The sequence below is a fragment of the Chroicocephalus ridibundus genome, chromosome 19 (assembly GCF_963924245.1).
Source record: "Chroicocephalus ridibundus chromosome 19, bChrRid1.1, whole genome shotgun sequence".
Taxonomy (NCBI): Eukaryota; Metazoa; Chordata; class Aves; order Charadriiformes; family Laridae; genus Chroicocephalus; species Chroicocephalus ridibundus.
The window spans coordinates 1,948,612-1,965,886 of record NC_086302.1 but is presented as its reverse complement, the minus strand read 5'-3'; the positions used below and the strand labels follow the sequence as shown (position 1 = coordinate 1,965,886).

General features: G+C 45.8%; 1 protein-coding gene across 3 annotated transcripts in view; it reads left to right on the top strand.

Moving 5' to 3' along the window:
- CSMD2 (CUB and Sushi multiple domains 2) overlaps window positions 1-17,275 on the top strand; it is a 297,274-nt gene that overhangs the window by 65,151 nt on the left and 214,848 nt on the right. For all 3 annotated transcript variants that reach the window (XM_063355710.1, XM_063355709.1, XM_063355711.1), the window contains exon 4: window positions 11,257-11,451. In XM_063355710.1, coding sequence (XP_063211780.1) covers window positions 11,257-11,451 — 195 coding nt within the window. The remainder of the gene's footprint in view (window positions 1-11,256; window positions 11,452-17,275) is intronic.

The window sequence follows — 17,275 nt, the reverse complement described above, 5'->3', positions numbered from 1 at the left end:
TATGTGTGAGCAGATTCTCAATGGGCAAAATAGCTGTAATTTCTATATTTTACGGAAAAATCTGTGTTGCTGACAGTGCATTGGACCAAAGTACACAGAATGGTAGGGTTGCAAGGGACCTCTGGAGAGCATCTGGTCCAACCCCCCGCCAGAGCAGGGTCACCCAGAGCAGGTCACGCAGGAACCCAGGGGGGTTTGGAAGGACAACAAAGCCTGGTGCAACTTGTGTGCACAGAAGTGATACCATTAATTCTCCTTGGGACTCTTTGTTTCAGGCTGTAGTGCTGAAAGGAGACGGATGTCTTGGATAAAAGGAGGACTATTGCAATCTTTTGCTTAGAAACCAAATTAAAAGGAAAACTTCATTTAGAGCTTGAAAAAGCGTATCCTCTTCTTTAGAGACTGCAGTCTGCAATAAAAGCATAGAAGCTACGCTACCCCCTGAACAGATCTATTTTTATGGCATTTCTGGCACAAGTGAAGAATCCATTATCGGAAATCCCATGAGAACTAATGCTAAATAGAGTTCCAGCCTGGGTGACCAGTCCCTTGAGCTGCAGGTAATGCCTAAATGATGCTTTGAACATATAAAATATAATATAAATGCCACATGTTGTTAAGCTTTCTGTTATGTCTCTGCACTGTGAAATCTATCCAATTTTACTCAAGCCTCGGGTAGCTTTCCAGCGCTGGTAAACTGTCACAGCTGAAATTCCACCGGACAGGAGTCGGTAATGCTGGCTGGAGCAGACCTGGCTGTTCCGCCACTCACCTCCAGGGCCCTCGGGCTCAGGCTCCTTGTTCTCCTGCCGGGTCTCCTGAGAGCTCCTCAGTGGGACCACTGGAACCTGCTGTCTCAGCAGAGGAGTTGGGGGGGGTGAAAGGAGCCGAGGAAAAATTGTGAGTTAAGTGAGGTTTGAAGCATTTGATCAAGAGAATAGATTTTCTGATTGGAGGCAGAGATCTAGTAGAACATAATTTGTCTGGTTGAAATGATCCTTTGTGGAAGAATTTGGGTGCGGTGGTTTGGGAAGGAGGGTGGGGGCTGTTGTGGGAAAGTGCATGGCTGGGCTGGGGAACGAAAGCTCTGAAGAACTAAGAGCGTTCATTTCCTTGCCTTTGAAAGACGAGGAATTGAGGTGGGCCGAGGATGAATGGCAGGTGTAATCCTTGCTTAGGAAATATACTTTTTCCCTATATTCTTTAGTTGTTTAATATAGGGCTCTGTCAGAAATACGACATGTAACGACAAGACTTACGATGTCTTGGTACTATCACCGGCTGTAAACTTTCTTGCTCCAGGGCCTGCCTGTCCCGAACACTGGGATGCAGAGGTAGGGAGACGCGTTTTTTGCCTCTGTGGGAACTGTAGGACAGTAGCAGTTTCTTTCTCATCTTCGAAGTGGGATGTTGGTTTCCTTCTGACTTGTGGCACAACAGCTTCCCTGATTTCAGTAAAACCTTTCAGCGTTTACAGAAGAAGCAGGTGGGTGGATGTCTTTAAACATCGCTCGAAGTTTTCCAATGACTCTGCTGTAAGCGGTGGAAGGTGTGCAGCGCAGTGTCTCTTGTGTGGTCGCGGTGGTGTGGAGTTCCTCATTTCAAGACAGTTTACGAGATGCTGAAGCTGTCTGGAAGGCTTCAGGTGTCGCAGTGTACAAACGTGCACTTCACAGGTGCTCTAGTGGAGGTTAACAAAGGCGCTTGCAGCGGGGAGTTCATTACTGAAAAGATGCTTCTACAACTTCCTCCCTCCTTTGTGGGCTGCCTGTAACTTCTATAAAGTACATCATGTCCTGAATGTCTTTTACGATGTCAGCAGGAGACGGGAGGGACTGAGAAATGGCCATAATCCTGAATATGCAACAGTTGAGTCCAGCAGTTGCTTTATGAGAGTGGGAAGGTTTAATCTGCGACCAAAGTAGCCTTTCTCTCCTGCTGCTCTGATCTTTAGCTTTTGTAAGCCACAGCCTGCTGTGCTGCTTTGGAATTTATTTAATAGCTCAGTTGTTTGGACATGATTAAAACCATAATGAATGGAATGAAGCAGTAATAAGATGAACAGCTCATATAAGGGTTTTAGTCTAAAAATATCTGTTTCGGCTCAGCTAGTACAGTGAAGAGTGTGACGGCAGTCACAGAAGAGTCTGCTCCGTGAATCTGTTACAGGCTTTTGTGAGCTATTGCCGAGTATGAGGCTTATGTGTCGCCTTCTCGAGTTTATCTTTTACAATGAGCCCTATTTTTTTCCACTCAAGCGTTGCTTTGACTTCCTGGCGTTTCCCCTCTGAGTGCCTGATGCATAGCTCCAGAGAAAAGAGGTTTTACTTTTTTAGATTGAATTTCATGTCAAATAGGTGCTGTGTAAATTCTTCTTCCCAATGTGAGCGTTTGGAGGGGTTGAACGTCCATGCTTTGCCTGGATGAGCTTTGGCTGTTTGAAGGGTTCAAGAGCTGAAGACTGTTCAGATTACCATTTAGTGTTTTCTTAATAGAAAACGTTCAAGGCATAAATTGATAGTCCCAGAAGCTGGGCATTACCCTCTTCTGGGGTAGGCAGGTTCGGGGAACTGTCTGCAATAAGCAGATTTTGTTCCTTCGCCATCCTCTCAGCTGCGGTAGCGCCTGCAGTAGGGAATGTGGGGTTGAGTGGGTGAGCGTCTGCTCCCCCTACACCATCCCCCCAGGTTTAAGTAGGGTTTGCCTCTTTGCCCTTAGAGAGGGTAGGCTTGTATTGCATGTAAACAGCGTAACTAAAGTGGCAGGGAACAATGGAAGTGGAAGAAATTATCTTTGAGCTGTTTTGTGTGGAATGTTCAGTGAAGTGTGCCTTTTTTCCTCCTTTTTATTTGCATCTGGGAACCTAACATAGCATTTTGGTGGTTATATGTGAGCTCTTTCAGTATGATCTTTCTCGGTGTAGAACTGTATCATCAGAGTCAAAACATCCAGCTTTAATAATATCAGTGATGGGAAATTTAAGCAACAAGTAGGTTTGTGCCATGTAGTGGAACCAGATTCAGGCGGGTTCTGAGATCTTGAGGTGCCGTCTTTCCTAGGCTCAGTCCCAGTCCTTTCTCTTCCCATTAACGGGCTTTGAGTGCCCTTTAAAGCAAATCTGTATCCTGTTTCCATGACAATGTTTATACAATAGATGCCTTTCTTGTAGCGTGTATATATGGATTTTTCATTTGTAACATCTCTTTGTGTCAATTCCCGGTATATTCGAGGTCTCCTTGAAGTATTTGGACCATCATACTACTCTAGATAGAACTTAAATGAACATTTCTGGATAGATACGGGTCTAACCTTTGAGTAAAGCTTCACAGTATCTTGTCTGGGGAGAGAAGAGTGAATAAGGTAAGGTCCTTGAAATCAGAATAAGCTCTTGTTTCTGAATATATTCAGGCATTGGGGAGATCCCATGGGGGGCTAAAAAACTTGTTCTCTGAGATGAGTGCGTGCTATTGCGTAGCTTGCAAAATCATGCTTGTGGCAAATTTTGCAAGATAGGCACCTGTGAATTTAGGAAACAGGACTGAGCCCTAGGCATGGTTTTATGACATAATTAGATCACTTTAGCTTTGTTTTTGGTGAGGCGGATAAAATTACCTTCTAGGTTTGGGGTTTTTTTTAATCAGTTATGACCACAAATTAATAATGAATCTCTAGTGCTGGAAGTGGAAGACTACCTCATTGCTAGGGCAGCTCAGTGGGCTCTATTGCAGCACCACCCTCGAGACGTGTTTGCTTCTGGTTATTGATAGGAGGTGTCCGCACCGCGAGCTCAGCGTTCCTGCTTGCTTTTGCTATTGACCGTTCTACTCAACGGTATAATATTTCACCTCCCCTGTTCTCAACAGCATTTCCCCACAAACTGCGCGGTGTCGCTGATGAGTTAATGTACCGCTCGGTGAGGTTGATGTCCCAGTTAGTTGTGTCTACGGTGCTGGCCGTTGTGTGCTATTGAGTAGCCACGCTTCCTAAAGAAGGTACAGAAAAGATAACCGTCAGAGGGAATAAATTATGAAGGCAGTTGAAAAATTAAAACAAACCAGTTTTTTCCGTGCTTATTTGTGGGGGTGAGGCAGACCTTATGTAGTGTGTGTGGAAGCTGAAGCAACTGGGAGTTGTGAATTACGGGAGTTTCTGGCCCCACTTCTGATGAAATGGGTTATTTTTGGTTGAACCTCAGGATGGCTGTGAGGGAACTCGCCTGGTCTGGCTGGGGAGGACGGGTGGGCTGCTGCGCGGAGCAGGAGCGTGGGGCATGATCTCCAGCTGCCCCTCCAAAGGCTTCCAAAAGCCAGGAATGAGGGGTAGGAAAGATGTGTGGAAGCTACTGGAAGAACGAAGCTTGAGCTGCCGGTGCTCCGGCATGAAGACACGGCAGGTCTGCGTGTGTCGCACAGTGCTGCAGGTGAGACCCCGGCGCTGCCCTGCGCTTCGGCACCCGCTGCTTCCCCAGGAGTGGCTGAAAAAACTCGGGATGGCGTGTTGTGGTGAATGCCCTTCCTCTGCTGTGAAATATTTATTAAAACAGATGTAGTTGGCTACAATTTCTGTTTCTGGGTAATGAGCCAATAGCTAGAGAAGATCAATAAGCAGATAAACAATGTGGTCTCTAAAGTTGGAAGTGGCTTTTTTTAACAGAACAAAGAGCGTTCCCTGCCCAGGGACACTCTCCAGCGAAACGCAGAGCGGATCAACACTGGCACCCAGTGTCTAGATAGAATCAGTTCAAATCTGGGTTTCCCAATCTGACACCCTTTCTTCACACCGACGCCTTGGCTTTCAGTCTCGATGTGCGCAGCGGAGCGAGGTGCTTAATCTGATACGGCAGCTGAACTCTCTGGGGCTGCAGTTCTAATTCTGCTTTCGCTTGGTGCCTGCAGTTGTGGTCTTGTCCTGATAACCACTGCGGTATTGCTTTTCTTGGCTTGTCTTTTATGTTACAAAAAGATGCAGGTCTTTGTTTCCCTTGGAATGGTTAACCTTGGTTCAGGGAGGAAGAGAGAAAACAAATGTAGAACCACCCTCCTCCCTAGGGGAGTTTTTTCAGGTTACTCTGCAGCTGTTAAATGCCAGTTCAATGAAGCCTTTAAACATACACTTAAATCCATTCCTGCTAAGCAAAACACTTAACCACATACTTTAAATTAAGCTTGTGTTCAAGTGTCGTTGCACCGAAAAGCAGCAGGACTAGAGCATGTTCAGAAAGATAAGCACGTTCTTGAGTGCCGTGCTGATTAGGCTCCCGATGCGGGAGAGCATCCCGGGTTGGGATGGTGTGTGAGGACCACTGGCTCTGGAAACTCAGCACCGCTGACATCTAAGCAGCTGCCGGCATGACGGGGTCCTTCAGGGCCCAGCAAAAGCTTTCTGTAGCCAGGCCCCAGTGGCTGTATCTTCATGCTAGCCAGGCTTCCTCTGCTGTGCGCAGTGAGTAACGACATTTGTTTGAAAGTATAAATGGTGAGCAGCATAAAGTCCCAAATGTTAAGGATCCCTGCTCACCGCATCTCTGAAGTACACGGGATTGTTGCTGTATCTCCCGTGATCCCGCTGCCTTCACATCTTGAGTCTTCTGCTATTTCTGTAGCGGGATGACTAAATCAAATCTAAAGTAATCCTCTCTCAGCTTGGCTGGTGCTCTCGGAAGTTGCACTGAAGTTGCTGTAGCACATTCCAGGAAGGTAAATAGAAAACTGAAAATGAATTTCCAAAAAAGCCCTAGAACGACTACCACAAAGAAGATGGATGATGAACCATTCTGGTCTGTTATTATCCAAAAGTAACTATCTGGCTGTTTTTCAGTTGAACAAAGAAATATTAGAGGGGGAAAAAATAGTTTCCATTTAGTTTTATCTCTGTTGGCTGTACTGGAAGTGAATCATGACATAAAAAAGGATAAAATGAAATGAAAAAGATACCATATATTTCCTTTTCTGTAGCACACACTGGACACTTATTCTGAAGGTTAAAACTCTTCTGAACTGAACCAGATTGCACTAAAAGACTGGTGAAGGGTGTTAGAGAGTCATGGAGTATCCCTGTGGTACTTGGCCCAGAAGTTACGGCTGAAGAGGGAGAGGAAATTGGTCTGTGTGGATCTCCCTCTCCCGGCGGAGTTCATGTTTGTGCTGGCCAAAGGTGTCCATGTGGCGCAGAGGTTTTTCAGTTAATTCTTGAAGCTGTCATGGAAACCTTCGAGATGTTCTCCTATTAAAAAAAAAAAAAAGATATCTGTTTCCCCCCTCAAATTTCTAGGAGGGTAACAAATGCAGTGCAGATTGTCCTCTGGGTGAAACACGGTGCTGCGCAGCCCAGCCTGCGTCTGGGGCAGAGGGGACCTTTCTCTTGGTGCCCTTGGGTGTCTTGACGTCCAGCCCCGACTAGATCCCGGAAGCGCAGGAAAAAGGAAAGAAGGGTTAAAAAAGCATATTGGAGATTAGTTTGGAAATGAGTGTGCAGTGATGACTGAGCCAAGTAGTGTAGGTCAATGGTTTTGTTATTTTGCTTGGTCTATGTAGCGTCCTTTCATTGGGATTTATAAATTATTCTTGCTGTAATAGCTGTATTCAGGAGCTGTAAGTGCCTGCTCTGGCATGGCTTGCTTGCTTTTCTTTTTTATTAGGAATGAAAATTAGTTGGGAATGAGGAGATAATGTATGGCCTCATATCATAAAAGTTGCACTCCTTGATAAGATTTCAAGGTTAGAACAATGATAGCATTGAAATATCTGTCGTAAACTACCATAGATAATTCAAGCAATAAAACCGCCTCTTTTAGCTATGTAAATAGGGTAATAGACTGGAATGCAGTATCTAGATGTATTAAATGTTGGGGTTATTTTATATTCAAACAATATAAACAGAGAAAATGGAGCTGAAGATTAATTTGAATAGGAAACAGGGAAGATTTCTCTTTGGAGTGGTGAGCAAGCTAGGGATGCATTTGAATTTGCTTTGCCTGAAAGCACCTGAACGGGTAAGGTAAGGCCAATGTCTCAATGTGATGAGCAAGAAGAGAAACATCTCTCTGCCTTTTTTCTTTTTTTTTTTTTCTTTTTTTCCCTGCCCCCCCCTCCTGACAAAAAGAGCTATGGGGTTTTAGGAAAGGCTGATGTAATTAGGCTGAATGCGTTTTGATGGTGGGATGCTGTCCAAGGATGCGTTGAGTCACATCTAATGACTTAAAGACTGCTAATTAATTTCGAATGAACTGGAACAAGGAGACATGGCTTGACAAGTACTAGGTTTTGAAAGTTGCTGATTTTGAAAACTTCCAGCGTAGTGATCCTGGGCGAGGGGCTGAGAAAAGTTGGGAGAAGCCTGGTGAGCCTGTTGAAAAGGGCAGAAAGAAATGGGGGTAAAAATTAAAGTCAGTGAGTGGAATGAAGCTTCTGATGCGGATCAGCAATTCTGGTAGCTCCTTAGTTGCTCTTCAGCAGCTCACAGGAGTGGATGGTGGAAACGTCTCAAACGCGTTGTCTCCGTTTCCAGTTTGTTCAGTTCACTTTCAAGCAACACTGTGAAATCCGCGAGACACCTCTGGTCTTGTATTAAGAGATCTGGATATAAAGTTTACAAAGAGTAGCTCCATGAGGGAAACGCAGCTTCGTTGCTTTATAAGAGCCACGTAGCACACAAGATCTTGAATGATGCTCCCAGGGTAACGTGAAGGGAGAGGTAAATCAGTGAAGCATGTGCGGCTCCAAAGGATGGGACAAAAGGAGCCCAGACTGAAAGGCAAGAGAAAACACAACAGCAGGGAGAGTTTGGGGCAGAATGGAGTGAAGTTGGGCAGAGGTTTCTCTTGTGCCCTCCCCGTTTCTTTTTGACGAATAAATGGATTTGAAGGATAGATTGAGAACTGCAGAAGTGGGAGAGTTCTAAGTTTTGGTGGGCTTATTCCTGGCTGATGTTTTCCATGTCCTGACACTTTGTAGTTTCTTGCCGAAAAGGTGCCATTTCTGCCTTGCTCTCAGATCGTCCTGTCTCCTGTTACCTCTTAAGATGGTTGTAGTTCTCACCTAACCTCCTCTCCAGAGGTTCTGGTCTGGTCCTGTTTGTGTCTGTGCTGGCAATTAACACCATGATTATGGTTCCTCGACTGTGTCATCGTAGGGCGTGAGGTCTCCAGGGCAGTAGAGTTTGGGACAGTGGTGTTTGAGGGACGTTGAGGAGCTCTCCAGGTGCGACTGCAATAGAATAATCCTATTTCCTTTCCTCTGTCATAAAATAAGATAACGGTTTGGCAGCTGTTCAAATCAAGACAAATACAATAAACTGCTCTAAATTCATCATGGAAAGAAACAGACTTAGCTACAAAATGACTAACGGGACCTTCTATTCATCTGTACAAATCTGGTCTGTGGCTGCATTCATTTCCATACAATCACTGGAAAATATTATGTTGATTGCGGGGAACAAAGCTTTTATGGGGAGGAAAAAATCCATGCTACTAATCTACAGTGGAATTGGTAAATGGGTAAGACAAAGCTTTAATAATATTATTCTGTGCGACATCTGATGTAAATAATACAGTTCTATTAATCTCTCAAGCAATCAGAGAGTCTGGCTGTTAGAGGCAGCCAAGTATGAGCAATAATATTATCTCTTCTCAGGAATGTCGGAGTAGAATCACAAATCCATGGCTGTGAGAGCACCAGCTCAGGGAGTCCCCCTCAGCAGTGGAACAGGCACGGGCTTCCCACGCCGAGTGAAGCGGTCGGGGGTTTTGGGGACGTCTCCAGGCTCTGGGACCCCGCCTGGGCACGGGCCGCAGGGCTGGGGGAAGCCCCGCACTCTCGGGGAGCGCAGACGATGTGTCCTTTGACTCCTCTGCCTCCTGCTCTTAGGGGAAGGTGCAGTTCATCAGCACACGCAGCACCAGCCTCTTTGGGAGCAGGTCTTTTGGTCCGTGAGGCAGCAATTCGAAGAAGTGTTTGTCTTCGGCAGATGCGCATTGGTGGTTCTTTAAAAAAAAAAAAAAAAAAAAAAAATCAAGGCTCACCGATTCCTACAGCAACCCCACTGAATCCGAAGCAATCAAGGGGTTAATGTTGCCTCCCCAAAAAGCATGCGTGCATTGTCCGTCCTGTAAAAAGATATTAGTTAAGGCAGCCAAATGAAGCAGAATTTTTAAATGAGATCCTGTTTTTCAAGTATGATTTTTAAGATAAGATGCGGGTCAGGGTTGTCTGATTCTTCACAGTTCATTAAGTAGAGAGCAGCTAGTATTAGAGATTGACTTTTAAAAATGATAGATTTTTATTTATAGCAAAGTTCTAGTCATTAATTTTAAAGGAAGGAAGCATAAAAGCAGGAATGGGTTCATTTTTTTTAAAAAAGTGACATTGGTAATTTAATTAAATTGGGGGTTTGAGTATCATTACAGAAAATGAAACATTAGTTCTACACTGCTTTTCAACCCATCTGACATACTCGATAGCATCCCCCCGCTTACCAAACCTGCAGGGTCATTAATATTTCTATGTGAAAGTTGCTGATGAACTTCCCGGCTCCAGGTGCTTTGTGGAAGGACGTAACCAGTATTTTGGGGGACGGAGAAAGGGGAGGAAATCTCGTCTGTGGGAGCTGGTGCGTTGCTGTGGGATGTAGGGCTGGGGGGGGGTCCCCAGGTGCTGCTGAGCTCTTCTGGGGCTGGGGGACAGGCTGCGCCCCCGCAGGCAGGTGTGTGGCGAGAGCTTGCAGTCGCAGCAGGGAAAAAACTAGAAACCAAAGTAAGGCAGGAGTCGAGATGCACGTGCCGTTAAAATTAATCAGGTTTAAGGTGGTAAGGTTGCATTTAATCTGGAAGTGGGTTAACTAGAAACCAGGTGGTCTGTCTGGATGCAGGAAGCCTAATCCTATATTCATTACGGATTAGTCTCTGGTTTCCCTGGCTGTGAGGGATCCTGTCTGCGTATCTGCTGTCGGGAGCCCTCGTGGGGTGCCTGAGCTCTGCTCCAGGGGGAGTCGGGGGGGGACAACCCGTGCCAGAGCCGGGGTGGGTTCCAAATCCCAACCCTGAAGTGCTGTCCCGCGGCAGGAGAGAACGGAAGCGTCTCTGCCTCAGTTAGTGGTCAGGATTTGTGTTTCATTTCACATGCTTACGTGCAGTTTTGGTTGTATTTTATCCTGCTGCATGCCGCGTACGCTAGCCTATCATTTTCCTTTTAATCTTCCTCTTTGCCTTGGCAGAGCTGCAGACTAAACCTCCCTTTGCTCGTAGAAATTCATCTGGTTTTGTTCATGCCCCTGACAAAATTGTTTCCAATGATAAACCATCACTCAGTTTTGAATGACCATGTCTTCCTTCCTCTGATGCTTCGGCTTTAATGAAAAAGAACTATAATACAGATGCTGCACAAGGGCCTGATACAAATTTGATTAAGTCATTCGCGTAGTCTTGGTTGTCTTCGTTGGGTTTTATATTGGGCTCTAAAACCATGATTTGAGTGGATCTTTTTGGAGTGGCTTATGGGAACCTGTAGAGTTTTATTTAAATTCTCTAAAACTGCCATACAGAGGCATTGGTAGAGGATTTACTAGAATTTTAGCTGCGACTCCTCCATCTTCTGTTCAGGTATCCCATTTTCTTTCTGATGCAAACTTTTGTTGGATTATATTTTGCCTTCAGTGGAGCTGGGTCCAGCTGCATTGTTCGGAGTCTATTTGATGCATATGTGAGAAATCTGGGTTAAACACACAGCGCAATGAAGCATAAATCCTGGTGGGCTGAAATGATGCTCTTTTTGTCCGGGTGATAGTTACGGGATTTGCTGCCTTCTCTGTGGTTCTGAGGTGCAACACGACTCTGCTGACATCGCAGGGCCTTTGAGGTGCCCAGCGAAGGTCTGTTGAAAAATGTTATTTTCCAACGGGCATGTAATCTCTGGATTCTAATCAACTGCAATCGTGTTAGACAGAACTGCAGGTGGGCGTTGGAACGAGGGATGCTTTGGTTTGCAAATGGGTAAAACTGGTCAGGAAGGAGTGGATCTTGTTTCTGACTCAGCTGCTTGGGGAATGATTTTGCGTCTTTGTGCGTGTATATATCCGTCTCGTTAGAAACGGTGCTTAAGTGTTAACTGTAACGGGCTCTGCAATCCGGTAGGGTAAGTTTGGTGGTTATTTGCTCTTTCCATTTTATGTGATGCATTTGAGACGAGCCTTCCCTCTGGATTCTTCACCTGACAGCTCTGTTTCAATGCACTGTCCCTAACCAGAAGCAACTTTCTTTGGCAGTTTTACCAAGTCACACGTGTGGAAACCCGGGAAGGCTGCAGAATGGGATTCAGCAAGGGACGACGTTCAGCATCGGGGACAAAGTGAGATACAGCTGTAATCCAGGCTTCTTTTTGGAAGGACACGCGTTGCTCACGTGCCACGCCAGTTCGGAAAACAGTGCCTCCTGGGATTTTCCTCTCCCCTTCTGCAGAGGTAAAGTGCCCTCTCCTCGTCTGGAACAGCCACAACGAAACAGGATTTAATGGGCGGTTTGGGGTTGGGGAAAACTTCATGGACTGTAAGCTTGATTTTAAAATACTTGAAAACTAAACATGATGTAGCTAATATTGAGGTTCCTTTTTATTGGTTTCCTTAAAGCTGCCAGCGTTTGGGTGAATAATAGGAAGGTTATGAAGTGCTCAAAGTATTCAAAATGCCGCACAGCTACTTTAACTTCAATTTCTTTGTCTAAAGCGTGGGGGGAGGAAAAGCCAGGAGTATTATCCATAAGATAGGGTGCCCACCCAACACCACGCAGGTTTTCTAGATGAAACACTAGAAAACGAGACTGGATTTTCTGCTTTCTGCCACGTCAGGCTGGCTTCCCTCGTGGCACGTTCCACGGTGACTGTGGTGCTTTGTCCGTAGAGAAACGCGAGTGTGTGCGGAGCGCTGCTGGGCTGGGGGCGCTGGCAGCGGGGCCACAGCCTGCCACGGGGGATGCTATTTGGGAGGAAAAATCCGGCCTTTGGTTGAAAAGGCTGGGCAGCTTCCCCGCAAGGGTAGGGAAACTTAGATTCCTCTCTCAGTGTAGAGAGCTGCTTGCTAATTCTCCGGGGCCACAAGGGACTAGAGAGTCTGTAAATATACAAGTGTCGGCGTTGTTATACCAAAACAGTTGCTGCCGCTTTGAAGTCTTTTCCCCTCGATTCCTTGTGCACTTCAGCAGAGCATCTTATATTGATTCTTTTTATTGACTCTGCTTGTGCAATCAATCAGCGGTTCTAAGCTGTAGCGTAAATCTTGAATTTAAAGTGAGCAAATATTGTTTGCTTGGTGTGTTTTTAATGCTTCCTTGAATGAGTTACGCAGCAGTAGTGTGTGCTGCTTAGTGTATTTCTTGTACGCTTACCTACAGGTTTGGGGCCAAGGGCATTATACCACCGAAGGAGCAGGCACACAGCCAAAGTGACACTGGAGAGGGACAGCTATGGTTGCCGTTTTAGTATGATCAGTTATGATTCTTTGATTTTCCTTTGAATTAGGTCTCCAGTTGGAACATTTCTTTTTTTTTTTTCTCCTAATTTCACTGGAGGTGTGTGCAGGATAAACATTCACTGAAATTCAACCTTGAGGGTATGCAAAGCAATACGCTTTAGAGAAGAGAAGGAAATTATCTGCATCGATGGACCAGCGTTTCCTCCGGTCCGACAGCATTTCTCTGACAGCAGCCTTCCTTTGGAGAAAGGCAGGATCTTCTCCTTGCCCTGCTCTTCTTCAGACATTTGTGCAGTAGACCCCAGCGAGGGAGGGATTAACTCCTGACCCCAACAGGTGCTGAAGTCGAGGGTTGGCACCAGTGTCATTTTTGTGATCCCTGCTGCAGATGGAGTAAAAGACTATTTTTGCATTTTTGTCTTGAACTGCCAAACTCACTTTTAATTTTCACACCACCGTTTCAGTCTTGAATCCTGCGGTGATGGTGGTGGCCTCTGATACGCTTCAGGATGGAGAAATACTCAATTCTGTGGCACTGGCATCAGTGCTGTGTGAATTGCTCTGATGGCCGCAGAACGTGTGCTCCTTCAGGCGCACTTGTGTAGCGATGTGCCTGCAGGTTCCTGGAGGGAGCCGCTCCTTTTTAATTGTTTTGGTCCTGATCCTTCAAGACTTTACCTCAAGTTAAACTTCCAAAGAATTTTTTTGGAGGCAGGAACCAGAAATCTTCTCATGTAACATTTCACTCTTGTTCCAGGAAAGCAGCAAAGAGGAACCAGCTGCATTCCTTCCGCTGTCAGCAGTCGGACGCTCGTGCTGGGCTGATACGCTGGGGACACAGAGCGCGGTTGTTGCAAGGGGCAGAAAGATTGCACACTGCCCAGCGGGTTTATGCCACCTGCTGCAGGGAAAACAGTGTTTGCAAAACTGTTCCCTGAAGATGAATATATATATATTTCCTTGAGACACAAAAGATCTTTGTGGTCTGTGTAGCTTGTAATTAATTCTGTTAATAGTGGCTTGCTGGCAGTTGTCAGCTGGAAGTTTGTTAAATGTATTTGTACATATTCTTTTGTTTTCTAATATAAGTTGGAGATGGGTCACGCTGCTGGGTCAGATCCCATCGAGATGAAAGGTGCCCTCTGGCTGAGCAGGTGTTGAAATCTCGGGAGCTGCTATCTTGGGAATAGACTTGTCTAATGTCGCTGCAAGGGACGGTGTTTGGTCTGGGGACTCTGCCCTTTCCTTCTTCCCCTTCTCTCCGGTGTCACGGCAGAGGTATGAGAGCAGTGTCGAAACCAGTGGCTGTTTCTGCCATGCTGATTGAGGTCCTCTTCTGGTTTCTTTATGCTCTTTTCTTTGTGCTTGTCTTCCACTTCATAACATCCTTTTCTATATCTTGGTAGCCTTGTCTCTATTCCAGTCTTCGTGTATTGAAATAACCAAAGATGCAAAGAAACGCATGGTAGAAAAGAATAAGAAACAAAGATGCTTGGGAGGATGTGCCAGGACAGCACCACCGTGAAGGGGTTCTGTGGCTCAGCTGCTTTTTCTCCTTAGCAGTTGTCTGCGCTCCCTTTACCCAACCCTCAGTTTAGAAGTACATATTACTTTTTTCTTTTTTTTTTTTTTTCAAAAAGGACAAGTGTAATCTCAATGAGAAAGGAAAGTAAGAAGGAATTCCACACAGAGAAAGAATGGCCTGGTGAAATGAGTCTTTGCAGAGGCAGCGAGAGCAGCTAGTGCTGCAGCTCGCCAGCGGTTTTGAAAGCACAGTTATATCAAAATTGATTCTTGGACTCTGAGCTAAGAGAGACTATAAATTCAGTCTGCACAGACTCTGCTCTGGTGAGTTATGTTTCTTGCTTACGTGGCAGGAAGGATTAAAACCGGGGTGATCTCATTCAGGGAGCACCAGAGCAGCAGCGAGTGCCGTCTCCGTGCTGAGCCGCGAGGGAGCGCGGGGGGAGCTGGGCGGCAGCCGGGGCTGCCCAGAAGCAGCTGGGCTGTGCCCGGCAGGCCACGGGGAACGCGGAAACTTGCCTCAAGGACTGAAAGTCCTCAGCCAGTCTGGGTCAGACTGTAAATTCCAGACTAAGCTGACGCTTGCCCATCTATATGACGTGTGTCAGAAATACCTGGAATGGTTTCCTCGTTGCATCTTGTGTGGTTTTACACGCTTTCTGCACAATTGTTCTGCAGTCACAGAATAAAAGGAGGCCTTGTACTTAATCAAAAGGGGGCCTTGAGCTGAGTCCTACAAGTCTAGCTGTTCTTTCATCCTGACAGTTGGTACGCTGGAGGCAAAACCCCAGCAGATGTGGAATGCCGTCTTCCGTTCTGCTGTAGCCACGGAAGGAACAACCTCACCTGGGTCAGTTAATCTCAAAAAAGGCAGAACGGTGCATTTGGGGCACCCAAAGAATATCCGGAAACATCAGAATCTCTTGTAAAACGCTTTCGTGCGTGGGGAGAGAAGTTTTGCCCGGTTTGCTTGCTGAATTTAGGTAGAACTGATAGGTTTATGATTCTGGTAGGCGGTTGAGTAAAAATTCAGTAAGCCAGCTGAAAAGTTGAGAACACTTGTGAAGCTACATTTTAAGCGTATCAAATATGCATAATCTCATTAAAAGTGGTCTGTCTTACTGTCTTACTTACTCAGACAGCTGCTTAGACTGCACTGTGCCCAAAGTAATTGAAGGGAGGTTCAAGGAGATTTTAGAAGACTGTAGAATATGTTTAAACAGTAACAACCTCTACAAAGTATGGAAGTGTGTATTTAGAGGTAGATGGGAAGGGAATATATTTCCCATTAAATACCTTTTGTAATGAAAAAATTCCAAGGATTTTAAATTAAAACCTCCCCTTTTATTAAAAAAAAAAAAAAAAAGAGCAGCCAAACCCACGATACCCTTGGCTAGATCTTCAGCTACTGTGAATCAGCTTAGTCCTGTTAAAAAAAAAAAAAAAAAAAAAAAAAAAAGTCCCTTTGTTTAAGAGTTCTAATGTAGCATTGAGTCAAAATTCTTTAGCATATTTCTCCATCCCCTCCTGTACCTCTCCATCCTCTCGTACAAACCAACTTTAATGTACCAGATCCAGTCTCAGACATCCCAGACCCCAACAGTAAACATGACTGGGAACTTGCCGGTGGGAATTGCTTCTTCCAGATCCTTGCTGCGTGTGCGGAAGGGCTGTGTGTTGCCCGGCGCTGCAGGGACGCACGATGGCGGGGAGACGCCAGTGCGTGGCCATGAGCACCGATGCCCGCGTTCGCACGCAGAGCCTGGATCCTTGCAGATGGCTCATGGTAGAGGTGCAGGACCTTGTTTGCAAAGGTGTTTGAATGGTTGCCCAGGGCCAATAGCAGCCAGGCGACAATAGTGTTTCATGTGTTATGCTGGAGATAACACTTACCTCCAGAGGGGAGCTATCTCAAGAATAAATTGCCTTTTCGGATCCCTGTGTTTTGCTGAAGCAGCTCATAACCTTGCTCTGCTCTGTCTTGCTGCCGGGCATGTGGTCTGAGAGTTCGCTGGATAAGAATCGTTTTTGCATCTCTTTCTTTCTAGCATCTGCAGGGGCACTTATTCATGAGAAATCAAATTTGAACATACCTGTAAACTGGTGAGTTGTGCCTATCCTCTTTGGCTGGAATCCATTCATCCTCGAAAAAGCATTTTCATTCTGTCAGAGGGAAGGGTTTGGAAGTGGCCCTTTCACTTTTCACATGGACCTTCTTTGGAGGTCCCACTGTGAATCTTCTGTATGATGTGCTGAAGTTTGAAGGATTTTTCATACAGAGATCTTTCAGGCTACATTTATCGATGATTCAAACTGCACTTCTGTGTCTGTAAATAACTTCTGACTGTTGTGATAGAATACCACGGAGTAGAGCATCACGTTGGGATTTCAGTGGCCTTTTTCAGTCCAAGTCTCGGCTGCTGGAATGGCCCAGCAGTAGTTGCACGTTTGCCTACGTGTCTGGTTTCATCCTGGTTTTTTCTGCCTTTCCTGCTTGTGCAGTAATTGGCGATGTGCCATCCCAGTCCGTGATCTCCACTGGGCCTTAGAGGTGCCGGTGAACCCACGGAGGGTGTCGGAGCAACACAAACAACGTGTTACAGCCCGGGGAGTCCTGACGCAGTCACTGGCCCCCGGTCGCTGTGTCTCCTGCTTGCTGGGGTGTGTGGCTGAGCTGGGAGAGCAGATGGCCACGAGAAAGAAAAATTGGCGTATACGTTTGTCATACTTTATCTTTCAAGTTTCATGAGTTAGAGGCCGGAGGTCTCGACTCTGCTGCTAAAACCTGCTGGTAGCAGAAGATGCTGATTCTGAAAAGGTCTAAAAGCAGAAGGACCCTCCAGAGCAGCCCTGCGGGATTGTCCTGCCCTCCTTAGGCGCCCATGACCCATTGCGCTTAACAAACGTTCTCACCTGTGTTAAATTTCAGTTTGGAAGGGTTTGGGGTTGTTTTTTTTTTTAAGTAGTTTGTAATGAAAGTAAGTGTTTATACTGTATGGCCCCAAGCTCCTTGACTAAAGCTTCTGAAATGCTGCTCAGTAATACACCTTGTAAAGTTAACAGGCTTTTCTTAGCAGCGTTCCAAACAAACGCTGAGCTGATGCTGCGTGTACGGGAGCAGTGAGCTGCCCTGCTCCTGGTCACATTCATTCCTGGTCTCCTTTGTCTTCCTGCCCGTGTTTGCTTTAGATCCTCCTCCTTTAATAGCTCTAATAGCTCCTGCTGATAAAATTCAGGTTGTGAAAATGAAAGAACCTGTAGCCAACAGGAGATCACTATATGACTGGGAAATGTC